Consider the following 23,112-nt stretch of genomic DNA (forward strand, 5'->3'; position numbering starts at 1 on the left):
CGCACTGCAAATACACACAACACAACCAAATACATAAACGCACTGCAAATACACACAACACAACCAAATACATAAACGCACTGCAAATACACACAACACAACCAAATACATAAACGTGCTGCAAATATGAAACAATGCAAAAATAAAAGCAAACAAACCCAGAAAACAAATGCAACAAAAAAACGCAGCATCCAGATTACACAACGAAAGTTCTCCAGACCTCTAGAGGGAGCAGCTAGTGGAACAGCTTGATTTTCAACCCCACGGGGGGAGAGCGCTCTGCCTTTTTATTAGAGTCGGGTATGGCTGCAGCCTGGAGAACTCCATAGACTGTATATTAAATTCATATTATTATTATTAATAACATAACATATTAATAATATACAGTCTATGCTCCCGTCTCATGCCCTCCCGGCTGGTGCCGTCCCCAAGTTTCGGCTTTTCAAAATAAAAGCTTGCGTCTGGTCCACTATGTCTTCGTACTTTGGTGTTTTGGATGTTTGTGAACACAACAGTACGGCAATCATGCTAATGAATACAATAATGTTTTCAGCAGATGTCTTACTTACAACACGATGGAGTTAGCAAAGCAGTTTTGTGTTTATATGTGCGAGCGGGATTTATTCAGTTTGATAAATCCCACGGTAAATTGGCTGGTTTACTAAACAGGGAGAGACTATAAATCCTGTCTGTTTTTTGTATTTCAAGAGCGAATTGCTCCACAATATGAATACAGATTGATCACTTATTTTGTTGGTAACCGTTGTATAATCACAATATTACACTTGAGGAGTCCTATACTTCAGTAATGCGCCTTTCGGACGAAAATTAAACGAAATTAAACGAAATTAAACCCTGTCATGTAATATTGTTGTATATTTAGTTGCATTGCTGCGTTGCCGATGTGTGGAAGAGGAACTTCGTTGACACTGTTTCTTGATTATAAAAAGGTTTATTACATCAAATAATTCAGCATCAATTTTACAAGCTTCTGCAGGAGCTCGGAGAGGCGACCAACCCAATCTTCAAATATTGTCGCTCTCTCCAGTTCTGCGGTTATCACATGATATATATTCTGTGCATTTAGTGGGGGTGTGAGTATATGCTTGGAGTAGGGAACTGACCATTTAAGGCCCCATACATGGTGTAACTCCAACAAAATATCTTCTGTCTTAGGGGACCCCTTCTAATGTTAACAGTTTCCAAATGTTTCAGCAACAGTAGGATAAAGTTCATAGGAATTCCCTTAAATGGCAATCCATAAGTCAAAGTTGTAAACCTTCAGATACCACAATATGGCTTAAACAAATGTCAACGTTAAACGCTGATGCAGTTTTAAATGTTTTATTACCACGAGTTTACAGACGTCTCTGCTGATTGAGTATCACCTGTGACCTGACACACCCACCAAACGAGAGAAAACATAGACTTAATGTTTACAGTCTATGCAGTTGCGCGCTCTCTCTCTCTCTCTCTCTCTCTCTCTCTCTCTCTCTCTCTCTCTCTCTCCCCGTGGGGTCGACAATCCAGCTGTTCCACTAGCTGCTCCCTCTAGAGGTCTCGTTTTTTTGTTGCATTTGTTTTCTGTGTTTGTGTGCTTTTCTTTTTGCATCGTTTCATATTTGCAGCGCATTTATCTATTTGGTTGTGTTGTGTGCATTTGCAGTGCGTTTGCTGAATGCTGCGCATGTGTTGTCAAATTAATGAAGTTGTTTTCTTAATTTGCTTGTGTTTTGTCTATTTGCGTGTGTTTTCTTAAGTTGCAGGGCGTTTGCCCCTGTCAGCCACCGTAATCATCTATTCTTTAGACCAAATTATTGTAAGTCGCCATTCACTTAAGCAGTTAATCATTCTACGTACCTGTTATTTAGCTTCCACTTGGGCCGCAGCTGCAGAATAAAACAGAATGTGTCTAACTTTCACTGGAGTGCGTTGACGTGATGCTGTAGAGAAACGACAGCCAGCAGAGATGGTGCAGTGCTGCTTCTGCCCTTCACTACTGTACTGTACTGTACTGTACTGTACTGTAGTCCCTGTGGTGCTTAACATCATTACTGTCCTCCTGTCACCACAGCAACCGGCCTGGCTACATACTCAGAAATGCTTTTGTTTAGACTTTTATTGACTCTGTGTGTGTGTGTGTGTGTGTGTGTGTGTGTGTGTGTGTGTGTGTGTGTGTGTGTGTGTGTGTGTGTGTGTGCGTGTGTGTGTGCGTGTGTGTGTTTGTGTGTTTGTGCGCATGTGGGGGGGGGGGTGTCTTGTTGATGTGAATGTATATTACACGCAGCAGAGAGTCAATCACGGCTACCCACATGTCAATAGGAACACCGTGTGGCCTTTAAGTGAATGAACAATGACGAAATGCATTACTTTTCATCTTATCAGACAATCAGCTTTATTAACACACCTCTTCATCACCCTTGTCCCTCTTCCTGTAGTCCCACTATGCTTTCAATGTTCTCCAGGACACGGCCACATGAGGTTTAATAACACTAAAAGGTTCACCGCCCCCCACACATCTCTTCTCTCTCCCTCAGTAACCTCGCTCATTACTGAAATTATCAGGTCCACTCTAATAACTTATCTGCCTACACGTGATGTTAAGCCTGAGAAACAACAGTGGGTAACAGAAACATTTTACAGTAAAAGAAAATACAGTTTCACCAGTTATGATGCGATGTGTTTATGTGTTATGTTACAAGTTATGAGTAAATGTACAAAAGCACAATTGAAAATCAGGAGTTTTATATGATGGAAATACAATAATTTCAATAATTTATCAACAGAAACTTAGAGATTGCACTAATGTATCTCTCAGAGATGTATCATTTCTCAGTGATGAATGATAAATGTTAAAGCAGATTTTGCCTCAGCTGAAAGCACTGCATTGCACTCTGTGTTGTATATACCTATGTATAATATAGAGCACGAAAAGCTAATGTATATTTTATGTTAAAGTAATACCACACTGCCACGTACACCACCAGTGGGGGCAAGTAAATATTTACTGTAATAAAGTAATTTTTTTATACTTGAGTATTTCAATTTTCTGCTACTTTAATACTTCTTTTCCACAACATATTGGTGTAAAATAAACATTTACTCCACCTAACTGATTTGACAGTTCTTTGCAGATAAAGATTTAATTTACAAAACATATGTTGAATTATAAAATGTGATGCATTTTTATAGCTGTTACTACCCAATTGTATGTAAAGTTGATGGAATTAGCAGTTAAAGCAGTAAAAGGCTACTTACACATTAATGCATCAGTATTAACAATCCAATATAATATAATAAAACATACTATAACACTCACAGGGGAGTTTCTTCTGAGTACTTTCACTTTTCACAATATTTTGCTGATAATACTTGTACTACTACTACTACTACTGTACTTTTACTTAAGAAGCAACTTGAATGCATGACTTTTCCTTGTAATATTCACACTGTGGTATTAGTGTCGTGGCAGTAGTGGTAAGATGTCCTTAGCATGTGTCACTGTGATACAGTCATTTAACACTCACAGCATCCTTATAAAAGTAAAATGGCAGCATTACACGGTAATTCCCACTTGTTTGTTAAACACAGCACAGCCCAAATCTCTGTTTGCATAATAATTTATTCACATATTTTTTCACATACTATATTATATTATTATTGCTGCAGTTCTGGAGCCTTTCAGTTACTCACTTTCAATATTCCCTCAATGGGATTCTATGTTAATATCTCTTTATATTTTTCATCTTCATGCATGCTGAGTATTACATTTCACAGGAGCAGGATGCAAATAAATAAAACAGTCTCTTTTTAAGTTACACGGCATAATCTATCCATTCTATTAATACTTCAGTAACATGCCTTTTTCAAAGTCCATAAGGGAGGGAGGGGGGGAGGGGAGGGCGGGGGGACACTTTTCGGAACATAGATTCTCCATTAGAGGGCGAAGGCTTAACAAAGGGCACATTAATAATACATATTGTTAAAGCTGGCAATCTATGATTAATCTTCATTACCACCCACACCCCTGTTTCCCCATCCAAGTGAAGCCCATCTACACCGCACAGGGAAAAGGCTAAGTGTAATTATTACATTTCATCTATGTACAGTAACTTTGAAATATGGCACCAAATCTGCTTGTGAAAAAAAGCTTGAGGTTACACGTTAAAATATTTGTGACTACAATACTTTTTCCTATTTAACTGAAAAAATCTTTTATATAACTCCATTCAGCCCCTTAGACAGCGATCACACTTTAAGAGCCAAAGTGGAAACACTGGAAACGGGAAACACTTTCCCCGACTGTTTTCAGTGGGTTCTGAGAGTAGACAGCATGCCTTGCAGGCATTGGGAGCATTGTGGTGCGTGACACAGTGTTGGAAAGTAAATCTAACTCATCTTTAGTGCACCATGTGTCTCACTTTGAACAAAAGCTCCCAGGCAACGTCAGTCTGCTGTCTGATTGGCACCTAATGAAACAAAGAATATGAAGAAGAGACAATTTTTTAAGAAAAAAGTCTGGTACACTGACAAGAAATACAGTGTTCCAGTGTCTGCTGATAGTTTTAATGCTGTTGGTTTTTTGTTTTTGTTTCGCAGAACATGTTAAAAAAGGTGCTTGTTTGTCCGACTTTGTGACTTTACTTGAAGATCATGGACAATGCAAAATAACATCATCTTTCTCTAAGTAGCTCAAATTAGCTTAGCATTCAATTTTCTGACTTATGTCAGACATTACCTTTTTTTCCCACACATGCGTATGCATGCACACGCTTAAGCTTTTGCATATGCACATATAATTGGAAGATGAGGGGATTATTTCTGACCTACAGCAAAGGCAAATAATAAAGAACTTCAGATAATTCAACCTCAGACTATCTTTACAGTATTTCAATATTGTTAGTAATTGCTCAGTTAAATCTGTTGGGTTCTTTGAAGGCACCTAGTGTCACCTAGGCAGAGCAGAACTCTCCATCGTGTAAGTTTTAGGTATAGGCTTTGTTAAAGCAAGACAGTTGCCTTTTTAAGAAGGTGATTCTTCCCTCCTGAAGTGTCAAAGACTTTGTGAACTGATGCTTCCTCGTGACTACACAGTCTGTCTGAGTCCGTCTGTGCTCCTGAATAATAATACTTTAATAAAGTTTTGTGCCCTAATGATCGGGGGTCTTGGGCCAGGGAAAAGCTCTTCTCCAAAATGTAAGAGGTCCTTGAGCCCCCAGGCAGAGAAGCCTCTGTCAGACGTAAGCTGACTCACTAGACTGGGTCCTGCCCAGGTTTGGGGTCTGGGACAGGTGTGAAACATCCTTCTTGCGCACTTCACAGATGGACTTCCTTCGGGCCTGCACCCCTTGCATGGCCGTCTTTATCTTCCTCCAGCCAAGGTGGTTTAGCTCAGCCAGGTTGAGCAGCACACATACGCCGCTTACTGCAAACATAAAGACCAGAAACACGGTCTTTTCTGTGGGACGAGACACGTAACACTCCACCTCCTTTACGCATGGGTAGCGATCACACTCAAACATCCCTGGCACATTAAAGCCGTACAGGAAGTACTGGCCGGCCAAGAAGCCAATCTCCAGCGCGTTGCGGAACACCACCTGGATGACATAGAAACGGGAGATGCCTTCCTGCCGTCGCACTTTGGCACTCTTGTGTTGAGGGAAACCTCGGGGTCCGTTGGGGATCTCCTTGACCTCCAGGCAGTCATGATCCTCCTTACTACTGTCGGGGTGCACCAGGATGCCGTTGATGTTGCGAGAGTGTAGCTTGCGAGCATGATGGTCATGATGGCGGCCGTGGTGACCGTGACCATGGTGATCCATGTAAGGATGCAGGAGAGAGTAGCTTCGGTCACGTGCTTTGGCAGACTGGTGGACGGAATATGTGATGAAGCACAAGCTGGGCGTGCACACCAAGATGATCTGAAAGACCCAGTAGCGGATGTGCGAGATGGGGAAGGCCTTGTCATAACAAGCCTGGTTGCAGCCCGGCTGCATGGTGTTACAGATGAACATGATTTGCTCATCCTCGTACACCTTCTCCCCCACTATGCCTACTATCAGGATACGGAAAATCACCACCACTGTCAGCAGGATCCTGCAGAGAGACAGAAGGAGAAGGAAAGGGCAGGAAGGGGAGGGGGCGAAAGGGAGACAGGCAATGCCAGTTAGTGGGGAACAAATGCACAGAGATTCAAGAAATATCTGGTTATGATTCTGACAATTTAAAATTGATTGATTGAAGTCTTGGTTCGACATAATCTAGCTGTTGATTGGATGCTGCTTTGTTCATGTTCAACGTGTACCCTAAAACCATTTCAGAACAACAGAAAGAAACAATTTCAGGCAAGTTGCCGGACCTATCTATGTGCCTGTGTGTGCATGGGTATGTTCATGCATGAATGTATGTCTGTTTGCACGTGTTATCACTCGGCTGCTGTGACAAACAAATTGCGCTCTAGATAGCATGCACACATGAGCTCACTACTCATAAAAGAACAGGAGTGGTAGTCAGAAGATAAAGGTGATTTCACACTCATCTTCGCAGCTGTGTGTGTGTGTGTGTGTGTGTGTGTGTGTGTGTGTGTGTGTGTGTGTGTGTGTGTGTGTGTGTGTGTGTGTGTCAGTGTACGTGCGTACGTGCGTGCCTGCATGCGTGCGTGACTGCACATACTGTACATGCTTAAACAGTGATTGTCATTCCCCAATCCATTGATTTAAGGATTAGTGTTGTAAAATCCATGGTAAGCATTTTTCCAAACATAATTTCCGAAAATATTCATTTCTGCCTCATTGTGTTCTGTCATAAATATTATCATTGTTGCAAAGCTATTTAAGAAATATTAAACTGCTGTACCAATTAGTTAAAATACCTTTTGACCTCTTTTCACTGGCACCATATTATGGGTGGGTCAACCACTGTGTCTTTAAAAGCTCAGGTATAAAAAAGAAAAGTCAGTTGCCTCAAATCTGGCAAAATAGAGTCATAGTGTGAGTGCTGATTATTGCTGAACCATATATGCATATATGGCATCCAATAAAAACTGGGGGGACTTCCCATTGAGCCTCATTAGTGCATTGCTACAGTTAGAGAGAGATGTGTCCAGGGTCTGGAGGATCTAGAGAGCAGTGCAGCTGCTTTTTATGCCCTCTGAGTACTGCTGTACTGTTATCTTCTGGTGTCGATCCAGCATGAGCACTGCGGAGGAGGACTGGGGCTTTAAGGCTGCACTGTCAGCTCTTTCTAATGAGCAAGGAAAGCCTGCACATCATGGGGCTCCCTGGTGTTTATGCCACAATGCAGTGGATGTGCATGTTCCCTGCGTGGAGGAGCCAATTACTTAGAACACACTTGTTTCCAAGCACAGGAGGGCCACCCAAGGCAACTGGAGGGACAGACATAGATGGGAGGTGGTCCCAGGTGGGTAAGAAGAACAGGGGTAAATGGCAGCTATATGACAATAGCCTTTAATTCAGGTAATGTAACATTATACGATTCCTGTGCATTTTAAAATGCAGTTGGTCTTTGTTCTGTCTGTTGTTATGTCAAATGAGACTCCGTAGTGTAGCATTTAATTAGGTCTCAAACATGCCCACACTCGCTTTCCATGGCCAGTTATCACAGCAACAAAATAAGTAGTGATCTGAAAAGTTTATTTTTTTCTTGGGATGTGAAAAAATAAATGTCTTCCGTGGCAATTGAAGAGAGCTCATGAAAAGGTAAGAGGTATAGCAGTGGAACACATGTTAGTGTGAAAAAGACTTGAAATAGAGCAGCACGCCGCAGTAGGATTGTCTCTATTCCACCTGCAAGAGCATGCCTGTGTGTTTTTTTGTGTCAGCAGCAAGACAGACACAAGGACACAGAGAAAAAAAGGGAGAGTCAGCCATGTGTATGACTTGTGCAAAATGGCAAACATGTCCGGTCGTCAGAGCTCGGAGCAGCTGTGAGCATACACTCTACGCTGACTTTCAGTATGTTGGGAAATATAACAGAATAAAGCTTCTCTGCACCTTTGGTCTTCCAGAAGTTAGATGCGGGTTGTGTACGTTATTTTCATTCGGTCACTCTCTGATCCTTGTGTGCAGGATGTATCTACCTTCACTGGTGGTTTGACAGCAGTGTGGATCTGACCAAAGGGCTGATATTGATGTTTCTCTGCACCACAAGGAGTCATTTGACGCATACTGCTCAATGAGATAGAAATCTTCGATCAACACTGCTCATTTATATGCAAATATTTGTTTAGATAATATGGGAAACACAAAACTAGTTCATACTGAGTGTCAGTGTGAGAATCTGTGGCTCTGGATGCTGATTTAAAAATGATGTTACAGGATAGAAAGCAGCTTACAGCACGTCTGCATTCACTGTCTGTTTCACTATTCAAGGTCTGCTTCTTCTCTCGCCAGTCATAATTACTACATCATAATAACATTAACTAAATGTCACCAAGTCTTCCTGCTATCCACATCTCTGTGTAGTGACACAAGCTCACAGATTGGACAGGGGTTTCAAGGTAAAAGTGTCCACTACAATGATCCTCTTTCTCTCAAATACTTTTAATCATTCAGACCTACTAGATGGTTTTAATTTTATTATTTACAGCTGTTGTGATGGAATCTCTGCAGATTAAAATACATACAACACCTCTGTATAAGCAGTTTGCAATCAACTGGAAACAGGCTCTTCTTTATGTTCTGTGCAGACCAGTGGACACTGACTATTCCCTATCCTATACACACACAAGACTAAACTGTATGTGAGGCTTGCTCCCTCAGGAGTTCATTTTGGTTAATTTTTGCCAGCTTTTTGTCTTTGTTTGGCACCTTTTGAACTGTCTATTCCCCACATGCACGGTCTCCTTTTTTCAGCACATACTCGGCTAAAAGTCGGTCTTATCATTTCTTTGACAAAGTATAAAGCTACCAGGAATCCAAAAATGACAGTTCAAGGTTCTAAAAATATAGTTTCACTATTTATAGGCACAAATACAGCTGGAAACCAAAGAAATAAACTATAATGCATATTTACATATGAACCAATTTAATCCCAACTCATTTTTCATTGAAAGTCTATGTACGTATGCCTGTAAATCACTGAAAATATAATTAATTCCAAGCTTTAAGAATTCATGAGACACAGTGTGAAAGCCCCACATCAGCAACTGGTTTTCTGCTTGTTTCTACATGATATATAAATGAAGTTAAGTTCATTGCTAAATTTAACATAAACCAAAAGAAATGATGCATCAGGACGGTCCTCATCAACTTGTTAAGTCCAAAAGGGCCATGTTTATTGCCATGAAGTTGACCTCAAACGTAGACAAATACCAGTGGAGAATTTGGTCGTGATGCTTTACCTCATTGCATAGACAACTGGCACCCTGTAAATTAATTATAAATATGTAATTCCCAATGTTCTTTCCTAATTTGTGCAAATAATGTGACAGCAGGGATTAAAAACACAAGAACAAATAAGCTGTTCATGGTGGCGGGCTTCCCTTTCATGTTGCAGCGGCCTTGCATAGGTCCATCTTGCGCCATGAAGCCTAATTACAGGTGACCACTGCAGCTTTGCTCACCTCAACAGTAAGAATTTCCAGACGCACTTATGGATAGCAAAACTTTTCTTAAGTACTGTACTGCAGATATTCCGTCTATACTTTGTTTGTTGTGCAGATTTATGTCGTTAAAAAATGTCAAGACATTGCAAGTATTGAGTGTGTGTGTGTGTGTGTGTGTGTGTGTGTGTGTGTGTGTGTGTGTGTGTGTGTGTGTGTGTGTGTGTGTGTGTGTGTATACTCTACTGCTGGATAACAGGATAATCAGCACCGGACAGATTGCTGCATTAGCAGAAAGCAGTGGACGAAGGTTATCTGCAAACATCAGTGTTTTAAGTCCTGCAGAATAACGAGCCAATACTGTACGTTAGCGCAGATTGGGACAGGACAGCCTGATCCTGCAGAATATTCAATAACCACCATAAATGATGAAAAGGATTTTATCATTTTTAGTATCGCAAACCTCAGGGCAGCATACTAAAATAAAGCCACTGGCTGAGTCGGTTCTAAATCCTTCACACTGTGCCAGAGATTTAATAAGATTTCGAAGAAAGTTATAGTCTGAATACCTGAATTGGGCTCACATGTGTAAGTTCCTATTATTATTTTTTTTACAATTTCCTTGTGCTTCATCACTGACAACTGGTATTTTCATGAAGTGCAAAGATCAACAGCACTCAAAGACAAGCATTGATGTCGAGAGGCACGACAAGAGGAGCGAGTAAGGATAAGGACGTGATACTTGGCTGCTGCATAACTATACAAGCTGATTGACCTGTAAGATTGTGTGTATAGTGTAATGATAGCTGCTCTTCAGCTGGTGTGTCGGCTGGACATGCAGGCTGTGTCTTTCCCAGAGGCTTTCACACACACACACACACACACACACACACACACACACACACACACACACACACAAACACACATACATTCATTCATACTGCAGCTGCTGTCGCCAGCCTCCAGGGACAACAATTGCCTCGAGCACAAGAGATGCATTGGGAAACACACACACACACTTTACTCTCACACGCACATACGTATACACATTGTGAATATAAATTACCCGTTACTGTATATGAGTCAACAAACATAAAAAGTATATCTGCACATTTAGGTATACTGGCTCTCTGACAGTCCTCTAAAGGCTAAGTGCACTATTATATGTAGAGTAAAAATATTCTTCCACCCACATGCTCTCAATAATAAGCTCCACTGATTGCTGATGGCAGAACATAATGAATAAAGACCTTACCAGGCATAGAAATTAGGTAGCTTAATTATCAGAGTGCAGACATTGCTTTAGTCCCGCCCCTCATCCACTGTTCCTCTATCAAACTGTTTTAATAGTTTAGATCTTGCCCACATATGAGGCAGACGTGCGTAACCGCCTGAGGTGCCACTAAGAGTCGGCGTGACGAATACCTTCATAGAAAGCTAAGCTTGTGTGGTGGTTTACTTACTTCTGGCCTCTTCTTTAAACACTTCAGGAGTATTTTACTAAGAGTATAAAAGATGAATGGTTTTTAAAAATAGGATTCTTCAAAGTTTGGGATTTTACACATCATAGAGGCCTTTTCAAACTGTGAATTTCCTTTGTGCCACAACACGTGCAGAAATCTAATTATTTCACTTGCTCATACAACAACTCTGAAGGAAATGACTTCCAGCTGTTTTTCAGGAATAAAGGAGGAAACAGAGAAAGTTAATTGGGGGAGACGCTACAGGTAACTGCCTCAATTATACCAAGGCTGAGATAGACATGAACAGGTTTAGAGTTATGATAATACCTTACTTACAATTTACAATTAAAATATCAGTAATAACCTATGCTAAAATCTTTTTTTCTAAATCTAGACTTCTTTGTTGAAACAAACAAGTAACACAACTATTGCCTAAAGCTAGAGGATATTATGTTTGAAGAAATTCTACACACAACTTTTCTATTAACTCACTGCACAGCTTAACCATGCGTGGTGATGATGTCAGTGTATACCAGATGCAGCCTTCCTCCATCCCATTTGTCTTTTTCTGGCATTCATCTCAATTCTAGCTAAGGGATGCAAACATTATGCAAAAGCAATTATCTCTAAAATAACTTGAAAACCTTCAAATGAATGTTCATAAGCAGCATATTTTGCTGATTGCATCAATACGTGATTTTAGAATACAGTATTCCATTCAGTATTTGGAGCAATGACAAAAGGTACACGATCAACACAAATATAAAAATAAAAGCAGAAGATGGGTTTTAATCCAGCAGGACGCAGTGCAGATTAGTGTTATTTACACCCAGCCCACTCGTTTTATGTCTGTAACCCATTTTAGTTTGCAGAAATACCTTACTCTGCATGCAGCCCTTAAAGGAAAATTAAGCTCAGTCAAATTTATTTCCCCTTCCAACAGGACTGGACTTATTGCAACCACCTTGTTTTTTGGTGTAGTAAATCGCCTCTGTGGCTGCATTGCATTCTGCACAACTGAGGACACGTATCAGCCAAATCTCTGCCAGCCCTGCAATGACTCATATATATGATAGTTAGTGAGACTAGAGAAAATCCCTTTCTCTTTGATTCTGAGGAACTGATAACAAAACCTGATGTTTCCTGTTCATACAGTTTCTGTAGGTAACTGGAGCTGTATTCAAAATCCTACGCTGTGTTTACAGAATGTTTGGCAAGTAATATGTTAGAAAATATTAGACACAACAAAAAAAGTGGACCGAGAAGTTCAAGGTCCATCATTTTTGTGGGGGTTTTAGGGCCAATTTTCCCTGATGCCTTCAACATTTTTCCACCTTGTTGTGAAAAATTGTGATCATCCCACAGTGACAACTAACCAATCTGAACACAGATTTGGCTGAATGTATGTTACGTCAGCCTATAATGATGCAAGTAAATGAAGGAAATTGTGGGAAATTATATATGTTTTTAAGCTCCTTGGCAAATGGGCTGCAAACCCTATATAGGAATCATATATATATAGTACATGGGAACCAATCAGTAGATGATGTAAATACAGGATGCGTCCCAAGTTAAATTTCTGTTGTGTTCTGTTGAAATGTGTAAGTTAACATACTATGTTATTCTATCAAGCTTTTTCTCTCTTTCAGTTGTAGTTAACTGGAATTACATGGCTAACCTTACAGTTAATTTATCATGGCTGCTGGAGTTGTTGTCATGTTTTATCAAGTCACGTGATGTAGACTATTAAGAGTGGTTAATATTGTGTGTGGAGTGAATGTGATGCAAAACTGCACTCTGATTATAAAGGAAATAAGTGTCTCAGGCTCCTTATTCATTTTTGTCACATTTGTCACAATGTACTAAAATAGCTGGCAGTTAACCAGAAGCACATGGGACTGACATGGCTTAACCTCCTCAGTCATAATAGTCACTGACTCAGCTGACTAGGCATTGTTCCACTTAGCCAGCTTGTGTGCAAGAAAATAAAAGATGTAGGATTCAAGGATGTAGAAAGAAATGACCTGATGTGAACATGAACATTTTGTAATTGTTTTTGTTCTACACAAAGTTTCTCACTAAATCTATTTCTATCGATAGTTTATATTGTTATATATCTTTGATATTGTTAATATCGTCATAGTTGATGTTACACTACACTGTGTCTACTGATAATAATAAAGAGTCATTAATGTGAACAACTGATGAAATATACATTATATATTTGCTGCAGAGTTAACCATGGTAACCACAATGTCACATTTCAGGTGTTTTCATTTCACTGCTGTTGAAGTGTACAGAGCAACCGCCTGCAGTTGGAAACAAGGTTGATGAGGATTGTGAAACCAAAACAATGAGCTAAAAGATGCTAAAGCGCTCTGTAGAGCTGATGGGACCTGCAGAGTCGGGTGATAATTCTCTGTGGTTTTGTCACCATGAGCAACCCCTTTCACATTACACATAGTTTTTTTTATTTATTGCTAACATAAAAAATGTTGATTTGTGCAGCTTTAAAGTGAATTATTTTAACAACATAACCCACAGTAGCTGTCATCAGATGTAAGGTGAACTGTTGCTGCAAAAACATCAAGTTCTGACTGAAAAAAATGTAAAAAGTCTTATGGCTACCAACTCTGCCAACTTTATGGCAGATTATTCATATTTCTGGCAATGTGATGCTACCTGGCTGTCACTGATCACTAGAATTGGCTGTGAATTTCTGTGTTGCATTAATTGAGTTTGATACTTTTAATTCCATCATACTTTTAATGTGATTTGCCACCCATCCTGATTTTAACTTTGGTATGCAGCATACATTTTCATCAGCGATCTACTCTGAAAATCAAAAGCACACTAACCACATAAAGAAAATATGGCTCATGGACCAGACACTGCAATTCCCTCATGTAATACTGTAGTCACGTACTATCATTTTCAAGATAACGCACTGTAATAAAAAATGCACTCTAAACATTAATGAACTGCTACGGTAATTTAAAATGTGTTTTTATTTGGAATACAAAACCACAGATCTTCAAAAAATGTGTCTATCTTAACTAACCAGTAAGTTTAACTTTAATTTAATTATAGATTTCTAAGATTGATATATTCATATTTGCTGGATACATCTTAACTGCACAATACAAATGTTTAAAATCATATCTCTGTACAGTCTACTTGTAGCTGCCTTTATGATCTTGAAATTATGCCCCGAAAACATAATACTGTACTTTTATGAGAGTTGACAATGGGGCCACTGGCCATAAAAGGTTAATACATCTTGTTCTAACCTAACTAAGGAATTCCAATATGTGGGGAAATAACTGAAATAAAGAACATTTAGGCCATGTATAGAGAAACATTACACGCCCGGTAAAGCTCATACACACACCATCAATATGTTGCTAGAATGAATAATAGCCTACGCTGAATGAAAGCTGAGCTCAGCTTTACTGGCGAAATCCCCCTGTCGAACAGTATAATCAATAACATTGAACATCAGGGATTGCTACACAAATAAGCTAATGACAACTCTAGATGTGCAGAAAAATGGTTTCATTTAAAAGACAGTCCCGCTCCTCACCAAAACATGATGGATTACTAATCCTGTCAAACGCTGAAATATTGCTTACACTGTTTTGCTTTGCAACACAATCTTTTCAGACACTATAGATTTTTATCCAGGAAGCTTATTATTAATGATACTTGAAATACATTTTGGTTCACTAATAGACAGGATGATGCCCTCAATTAAAGCAGAGCATTCCTACATCTTAAATTATATTGACAGAAGTAGGGTGCCCTTCTCAAAGTAGGGTACCTCCTTCTTGTCAATATCCTGACCTATTTAGGCAAAGTCGAGAGAGAACACAAAAAATACTCATAGTCCCCAATGTTCTGAAAAAACTACGGCAGTGAACCACTTTTCATCTGTATTTTGCTTTTAGAGCAAAGGCTGTAGATATTTTAGTTTCTTCAAACCTTTCAGGACTGTCCATTCAAGTGCTGTTGTTTTACCATATAAACAAAGAACCACTCTGTCCATTATATTAAAAGGCTGGACAAATCTGCATACATTTTTAATGAATGACTTGACATCAGTTGCAACTTGCAACAAGAGTCACATAACATTTATTAAGATTTTATGAAGTACTTATAATGCTAAAGTGGGGAGTGATAGATGTTAAATAATAGATCTATCTCTGTTACACATGAAAAAATTAATATAAAGTAAATGGATATAGAGTTTTTCATAGAGTACGTAAATTAAATATGAACAAAATTCTATTTTCTAACATAACTATTGTGATTGAAATGCAATGTATACAATGTAATGCAAAATATATGATGAGTTAATTACACCTTTAACAACAGAGAACTTCTGCTTATTAAAGCAGTTGTTTATTCAGCCAAACCTGCACTGCTGTGTTTGCATAGATGGTGAATATTGCTTGAAATTTCTCTCAAGATGGCATCATCCTCACCTTTTATGAGGGTTACAGTTTGAGCATTACATTCAGATTAATGTAAAATTAAAAAACACAAAGGTCTTGAGTATTTTTAGATATCTCCATCAATGCAGAGGACACATATCAAGTTTGTATGCAGACTGTTTCCTAAGTAGCAGGGTCAGTCAGCAGCTTCAGAGGAATGAGCTCTGACACAGATACAAAACTTCTCTTTCTTCCTTCCTCCCCCCCACCCCCCCCCCCCGTACCCTTTTTGTTCTACAGCTCACATTCTCTCCTCTCTATTCTTCCATCCAGCAGTCTTTATTATTTTATCTCCCTTAGATCACTCTAGTCCTCCATTATCTCTGCCTCTTTTTTTTCTCGCTCTGCTTGTCTTTGGCACTGACCTCACTACAGCATTGCAGTGTAAGGAAAGATGCATCAACACACATCCTTCCTTTCTTTTTTCCTTCCTACCTGCAAGGTGTATATCTCAAACCTAAAGGCTTCATCCTCTCATGGTAGAACACACATACAAGCACACCTGTGTTCTGCAAAACACCTGAGCACCAAAGATGTAGTATGTCATGTTTTAATATAACATATGTGATTATTGCCCTCAGGTAGAAGTATGCATCACAGAATTATGTTCAATAGCAGAACATTCAGAATTTTATATAGAATATTTAGGGCAGTCCGAGACGTTAAACGAAAATGTATAGAACTTATTTTAAAGAAAATAACAGCGATTTCTCAAATGTAAAAAATAATGGGATGTCCTGAGATGCTAGACAAATGCTCTCAACATTCAATTGTTTGCAGTGTTGTGTAGCCAAATCTCTGTTTTTGGCAGACTGGCCAATTACAAAAGCAGTTGTTTGTCCCACTGGATTAAACTTGTTTTGTGTGCATGAGAATATATATGGTCAATGTTTTTAAGTACCAGTATCATAAGCAACAATAATAAAGAGCATGAAAGGAAAAGTAAATGAATAACACTTTTAATTGTAGAAACAAGACTTGGCTATTTGTACATGATGCTCTTGTAAAGTGCTACACCAGACCTACCAACAAATCTCTGTCAGTTTAATATTGGTTGCAAACCTATTATAAGTGTATGAATCATTATGAGACATATTAGACAACTGCAAACATTATCAAGGCTGCTGGTGTTATATTTTAAACACATGCACCAGTGTATCATCAGCATATCAACAGAAAAGCAATTTATTAATTTGGATGACAAAAATCAGGTATGTTGAAGTCAATAGAAAGCATGATCATCTGTAGCTGCTGCGTAGCAACATGCTGCTTTGAAAGTCAGTCAAAACAGTCTCTGCAAAGAAATATTTGTAGGAATATTTGTAACAAGTATGAGTATGTTCCACTACAAATTCTGATCAAATAAGCCCAAAAACCCTGTAACTTTATTATATGCACCAACTATATCTATAGCACTGGTTGTGTCCTCACCAGTTAGCATGTTACCTCTGCCCATCAAGAACAGACAATTAATTTCTTTAATTAACACACTGATTGAGATACATTCAGACCCTTTACAGGCCATACTGAACTGCCAGTTATCTAATGCTGAAAGTCCAAGAGTCATTATAACTGTGAATATAAAGTCAATGTGGTTTGGGCTAGAGAATAAGGTTAATGCAGCCTTGACAATGATTTCTTCTACTGTGTTATCATGATTACAGTCATTGGTTATCCATGCACACGCTGTACATTATCGAGTTAGAAGTCAGGCTTATTAAAACAATCACATTACACAATACATACACATTAAGCTTTGAATGAGTCATAATATGCAAGCCACCTGTGGTTAGTCAGAGGCACAGAAGCAACTCTCAATTTGTCTGTCTCTTTCAAAGACCAAAGTTAAGCTAACCTATGCCACTGCGTAAAGATGGTCCATTTCTATTTTTAACACTGTTATGTATTCCTAGTTTAATTGTCTATCCTATGCCAGGGCATAGGTTAGCTTAAAACCTACAATTAAGAAACAGCTTAATTGTAGCTGGATTAGACAGTCTAGACATCCGACAATGCTATCTAACAGTGTCTCATGGTAGAACTATATCCTCAAGTTGCAAGAGAGAGGGTTGGCACTCAAACAGATGACTGACATGCAACCATGTTCCAAAGTTTTGATGCAGGGGAGACTTTTCAGCCATAGGGAGACATCACTGTTCTGTTCTTTGGAACAGCATCCTTTGAACTGCAAGCGCACACATGCAAACTCTTTCAAAGAAACTACACACAGGCTGAACATCCTACATGTGATGCCATCTAGTGGTTGCTGCATGCTCCGGCCACACCCTGTGAAGTGCAGGACTTCACAATGCACAAAAGTGCAACACTACATCATAGTTGGTTGTGTTCACAAGTGCAACAGACCACACCTGACCACACCCAACTGGGTTGTTGGGTGTAGTCAGTAGTGCAACAGACTTGAACCTTTCAACCCATAGAGGTCAGTGCAACAATTTTACTCCATACATGATTTAGTGTGGAGTTGCTCATTAACAATCTAGGAGGCATCTTTACAGCACAAAATGGTGCCAGTGGTGAACAATTCTCCAACTTGCTGGTACATCCAAAAACATCATTCTGATCATTTAAATGTAAAGTGTCATTGATTTCCTGACCATGCAGACACATGCTTTGGATTAGGAATCAAGTCTTTATCTTTAGTTGTTTTTTGTTATTTGTATTGTCTAAGAATGTGTCATGTCTGAAAATGTCTGTCTACAGGTAAAAAGCCAAGATCCAGACCACCACCTAATAATAAACTGCTACATCCTAACCCAATGTCTCTGTCCACCAAACTGTATAAGAATTCTCCAGTACATTTATTGAGATATCCTGCAAACAAGCTAGCTAACAGGGACAACAATAAAAACTGCTCCACTGCTGGGTTGTGCAAGGGTAAAAACAAATGTAGGGATCTCTAACCTAAAATACTCACAAAATATTGTACAAAGTGATTCCGGAGACAATGTGTCTTGACTTGCATAGCATAGACAAGCAGAGTAGAAAAAGGGAACCTCATTGGGAAGCAGCTAATGTTACAGCTAATGCCCTAGGGTCAACTAGAGAGCCTTGTATGACAAACAAAGTCTGAGGGAAGCCAAAACACATAGGGATCATTTACAGAACATTTCACTGTATTCAGCACAGTAGAACATAGCTGGTGTCCTGGGCATCACACAAACTACTTACTGTATGAGGGAATTATTTTACATAATATCATTCCACTATCTCATGTTATGTTATTTTGGAAGTTTACACAGCGGGTAATTAATCTAGTAGAGTATATCATATTAGGAACAAAAACTGGTGCACAAAGGACTATTCTAAAAAGCACTGCTCATTTGCCTAAATGTATTTTAGGTATGTTAAACCAGTGACGTGCATGATCAACAAATAGCTCAAATTAAGCATTCAAGAGGGAGCCATTACATCATCAGAGTGTTAATTATGGCTTTTGAAAGAGGTAGCAGACAAATTGAGAGTTGCTTCTGTGCCTCTGAAAAACTGTAGGTGGCTTACAGTCATTGAATCATCCAAAGATTGATTTTCAGCATTCTTTGTACCCTGTGCTCACAGGGTATTACTGATTCAGCTGCCAGGACTGGATTTTAAAGCTGCATTAAGTAATTTTTGACCACTAGGGGGCGGAAAGACTCCAGAACAAGTTCACAACAGTTAGCAATTAGCTTATGAAGTTGTTATGGCTAACATGTTAGCAAACAGTTGCCTACTTACAAATCCAGCAGAAACAGAGCAACACGGACATCCCTTTGGTCTCCTTTTTCTGGCCACCTGTTGAATGTAATTCCAATATTCACTGGCGTTTAGCCCTTGTTTGGTCTTCCAGCGCATGAGAAAAATATTTGTCTCTTTTTGGCTTGCTAAATGTTCGAGTTTCTTCCCCAGTTACTTCGGCTCTTTGCCATTTCGCGCTGGGCAGTTAGCATACAATTAGCTTGTTTTAGCTTCTGATTTGGGAGCGGCTGCCCACAGTTGTATACGAGCCGACATTGTTTTGGATTTGTCGCTCCGGAAACCAAAACAATGAGCTAAAAATGGCTGAAAGCTGCGAGCTTCATAGTGAGTGACTCCCATAAGCAGGAGGGAGTCATATCATTAATGGCACAGAATATTGCTTAATGCATCTTTAAATCAAGTCAACATGCTATACTATATGCAGGTTTTCATTCCATCTGAGGACTATACCAGGTGATTTCATTGTTTAAAGCACTTTCAACCACAGAGGAAGAACTCACTGAAATGACTTGGTGTAGTGTTTTGATGGGAAGGAAAATCTCCATCACACATGGTTTCAGATCCCTGGTCAACAGAGGTTTTGCTATAATGCGGCTCACATCGTCTCTGTTGCTCTGATGCAGTTACAATATCGCTGATTTTGAAGGATACAGCCTTATGGTGCTGTGCACACAGTGCTTAGTGTAGTCAATAAAGGCATGAGGCCAATGTTCACTCTTTTAACTTACACACAGAGCAACACACACAAAAATCCACTGGAGCAGAGAGAAGTTTAGGCCATGCCCTTGTTGCGGACTACCTGAGGTCTGGGTTAATAAGCACAGCAGTGCAGTCAAATTCATAGTCTCTCGTGGCTTTATCTTTTTTCTGAAAAAGCAATTTTCAAATTACAAATCTACAAGCTGGGTTTCACAGGCTAAACCACTTTGACTCAATTTTCCAAATGAGCATCCCAGCGTGATATTTGGATTGCGCTTAATGGGTGGAAAATTTCACTTTTGCATTTACTTAATCACACAGAGAAGATGTGAAGCACATTTTTCACACAGATTTTACAGCATGTCTCCATGGCATGTCTCCACTGCTAATCAAACTTAAAGCTCATCTGTTCAACCCTCCACCACAAACCATTCTCTCACAAAATATGAGAAAAGTCTGAACAGACTTCCACTATGATGCAAATAAGTTAAGAACAAATTAACTTGTTTTTTTTTGTCTCAAGTTCGCGCAGAGTTCAGAGCCATTTTCTCCCCCTTTGATTCTACCTCCCACACCTGCTTGCTCACCATCCTTTCATCTTCTGCACCTCTGCTCTCCTCTCACTCCCTCTCCCCTCTCCTCCTTCTGTCCTATTGGTCTGTGGCCAACAGCATCAAGCATTATCTGTCAATAGCTAGGCTAATAGGTAGTATCAACACAGGAACCTCTCTGAATTAACCATAATGCCCAGTTAAGCCTGCTATTGATTATGTGCAATTAGTTTATCCCTTCACTAATGATGGGTGTGGAGGATAAGGGTGAGGAGAGCAGGGAGAAGGAAAGGACGGGGGAGGCAGTGATGACTGTGGGGGACTGTAGAACAGAGGAGAGCACTGGGACAAGCCTGAGGAGGGAGGTTCATTAACTGATACATACAGAAAAGCATACACTGTAAGCTACATAAAAACACCCCAGGTCATCAGTATAAACAAAACCACAGATACAAAACCAGAAAATAAAACCTTGACAAACAAAATCCATCAGTGTCTTACCTTCCAATCATGGTAGAGTGCTGCTGGACAGCAGCCTCCAGCAGCCTCTCCAAAATGGTCCATTCCCCCATGGTGATGGAGAGGTGGCAGGGCTGTCAGAAGAAACAGGACTTGGGAAGCCGACCCCTCTTTCTCCAGCGGACTCCTTTTTCTTCTATTTCTTCCCAGGACCGGCCTGCCCTCTTGTGGACCTGCTGGCCAGCGGGGGTACACCCAACCCCCGTCCTGCACCAGCTCCCTTTTGACCTCTACACGTTGACGTGGCTGCTCGTCAGTGCGTCTTTGACTGTGTGTGGGAGAGTGAGTGTCTTCTCCTGGGCCTGTCCTGCTGTGCTTCTCTTCCTGGTGGAAGAGAGGTGCTGTGCTGATTGCCTCCCCCTCCTCTCTCCCTCAGTCTCTTCCCTTCTCCCCCTCCCCTGCGCGGTGATGCTTGTCCTCCCCCTGCCGCACCACTCTGTTCTGCACTACAGCATATGCTATAGCTCACTGTATGACAGCCATGATCACCCTTTCTTTTCCACTTGCCTCTCTCCGTCCCCTTGTTCTTTCCTCCTCTGCCTCTTCCTCCTCTGTGCCCGCCTTCGTCCTCCACCCTACCCCCAGGGCACTCCTTGTACTCTACCTGCACTTCCTGCCATCAGTGCTATTCTGCGCTCGTCCTTGCATTGTGTAGGAATTTGCCTTTGCTGCACCCTTGCTACTCTAACCTAAACACACACACACACACACACACACTGCATATCTGATCCTCCTTGGCTCACCTCAGCAAACAGCACCGTAAACACACACGCACTCGAACACAGCTTTGAATCCCACTGACCCACTTCCTACTGAGGACTGCAGATCCCCACCAGCACACAAAGCTCCTGCCTGCTAAATGTCATTTTAAGACTGGAGGAATGGTTGCTCCCACAGCTCCCAGTGCTATAAGGACCAATAAAAACCTGCATACACACACACACACACACACACACACACACACACACACACACACACACACACACACACACACACACAGCCACCCAGCCCCTCAGTAATAAATCAGCTGCCTTGCTGCATCCAGTGAGGCTGAACCAAGGCAGTGTGCTGCAGACCTGCTGTCCTGCGTTGTCCCCCTGGCTAATTTCTGCACAGTCCAATGCCCAGAGTCATGTCTGCCGCAGAGAGCGGGGATGAAAAGCTGTCCTGTGAAGCCTATTTCTGGGCTCCATCATCTTGCATCTCACTCTCCCCCTCCTCCTGCTCTCCATCAACCGCCACTCTCTTCCTCCTTCCCCTCCTTTGCTCACGTTTGTGTGCAGATCTCAGTCTTGCCAACTACCTCTATCTCAGCATTTGGTCCTCATCTCTGCTTTGTGCTCTCCCTCTCTTTCTCTGTCTCTTTCTCGCTCATGGAATCGCTCTATCTCTGTCACACTGTGAGCATGCAACACCCCCCCCCCCCCTTCCTTTTCTAATAGATCTGCTCTCTCTCCTCCCTCTCCCTGCCTCCTTCTGGTAAATGTGCTTGGATTGCTACACTGATCGCTGCTTTACTTATGCTTGCAAGAATGCCTCCCACTGTACTGGTGTGTCTATTCCTGCCTGATGTTGCAAAGGGATTTGAGATCTAACCGTGCCTTCTGCACTGTCTCCACTGCAATCCTTTGTTTCAGTCTGGAAGCTCGGTGGTGTTTCCCGTACTCTCTTTCCTCACTCTCTCTGTCACACATCCAGCCCATGCTTCCAGGAGGAGGATTACAGGGAAATAGTGGCTCTGCTCCACCCCATAGCCCATCTATCTCCTCCCTTTCTCCATCTTACTGTATTGGGGATGACAGCACATGTATTTTACCCTGACCCAACCCTCATGCCCGTGTTCTATTTCCTCTCCTTATCTTCTCTTTCTCTTCCTCATTCTGTCCATTTCCCCCATCCTCCATTACAGCCCCAGTGCTCCCTCTCCCTCTCAGGAGAGATGAGCGCCGTATTGTACTTTGCTGTGACATTGAAAGCTGCATTCATTAGATCTATATTAAGGTGGTGTGGAAACGGGATGGTCTCCCCTTCATTACACATACAGATACAAGTGGATGTATGAGGTGTAA

At 40.7% G+C, this 23,112-nt stretch overlaps 1 protein-coding gene across 1 annotated transcript; it reads right to left on the minus strand.

Annotated features, from left to right (window-relative positions):
- Window positions 1–3,917: 3,917 nt before the first annotated feature.
- LOC144528086 (gap junction delta-2 protein-like) lies at window positions 3,918–21,363 on the minus strand. The gene is made up of 2 exons (XM_078266516.1): window positions 21,026–21,363; window positions 3,918–6,096 (listed from the first exon to the last, which is right to left on the minus strand). Exons 1-2 carry the CDS (start codon window positions 21,094–21,096, stop codon window positions 5,235–5,237), a joined length of 933 nt encoding a protein of 310 aa, XP_078122642.1. The 5' UTR covers window positions 21,097–21,363; the 3' UTR covers window positions 3,918–5,234.
- Between the last annotated feature and the right edge of the window lie 1,749 nt (window positions 21,364–23,112).

Source organism: Sander vitreus, chromosome 13, assembly GCF_031162955.1.
Source record: "Sander vitreus isolate 19-12246 chromosome 13, sanVit1, whole genome shotgun sequence".
Classification (NCBI taxonomy): domain Eukaryota; kingdom Metazoa; phylum Chordata; class Actinopteri; order Perciformes; family Percidae; genus Sander; species Sander vitreus.

Coding starts and splice junctions, on each gene's coding strand:
- LOC144528086 (XM_078266516.1), bottom strand. CDS start 21,096: ATGGGGGAATGGACCATTTTGGAGAGGCTGCTGGAGGCTGCTGTCCAG. Junction 6,097..21,025: donor CACTCTACCATGATTGGAAG/GTAAGACACTGA, acceptor GTCTCTCTGCAG/GATCCTGCTGACAGTGGTGG.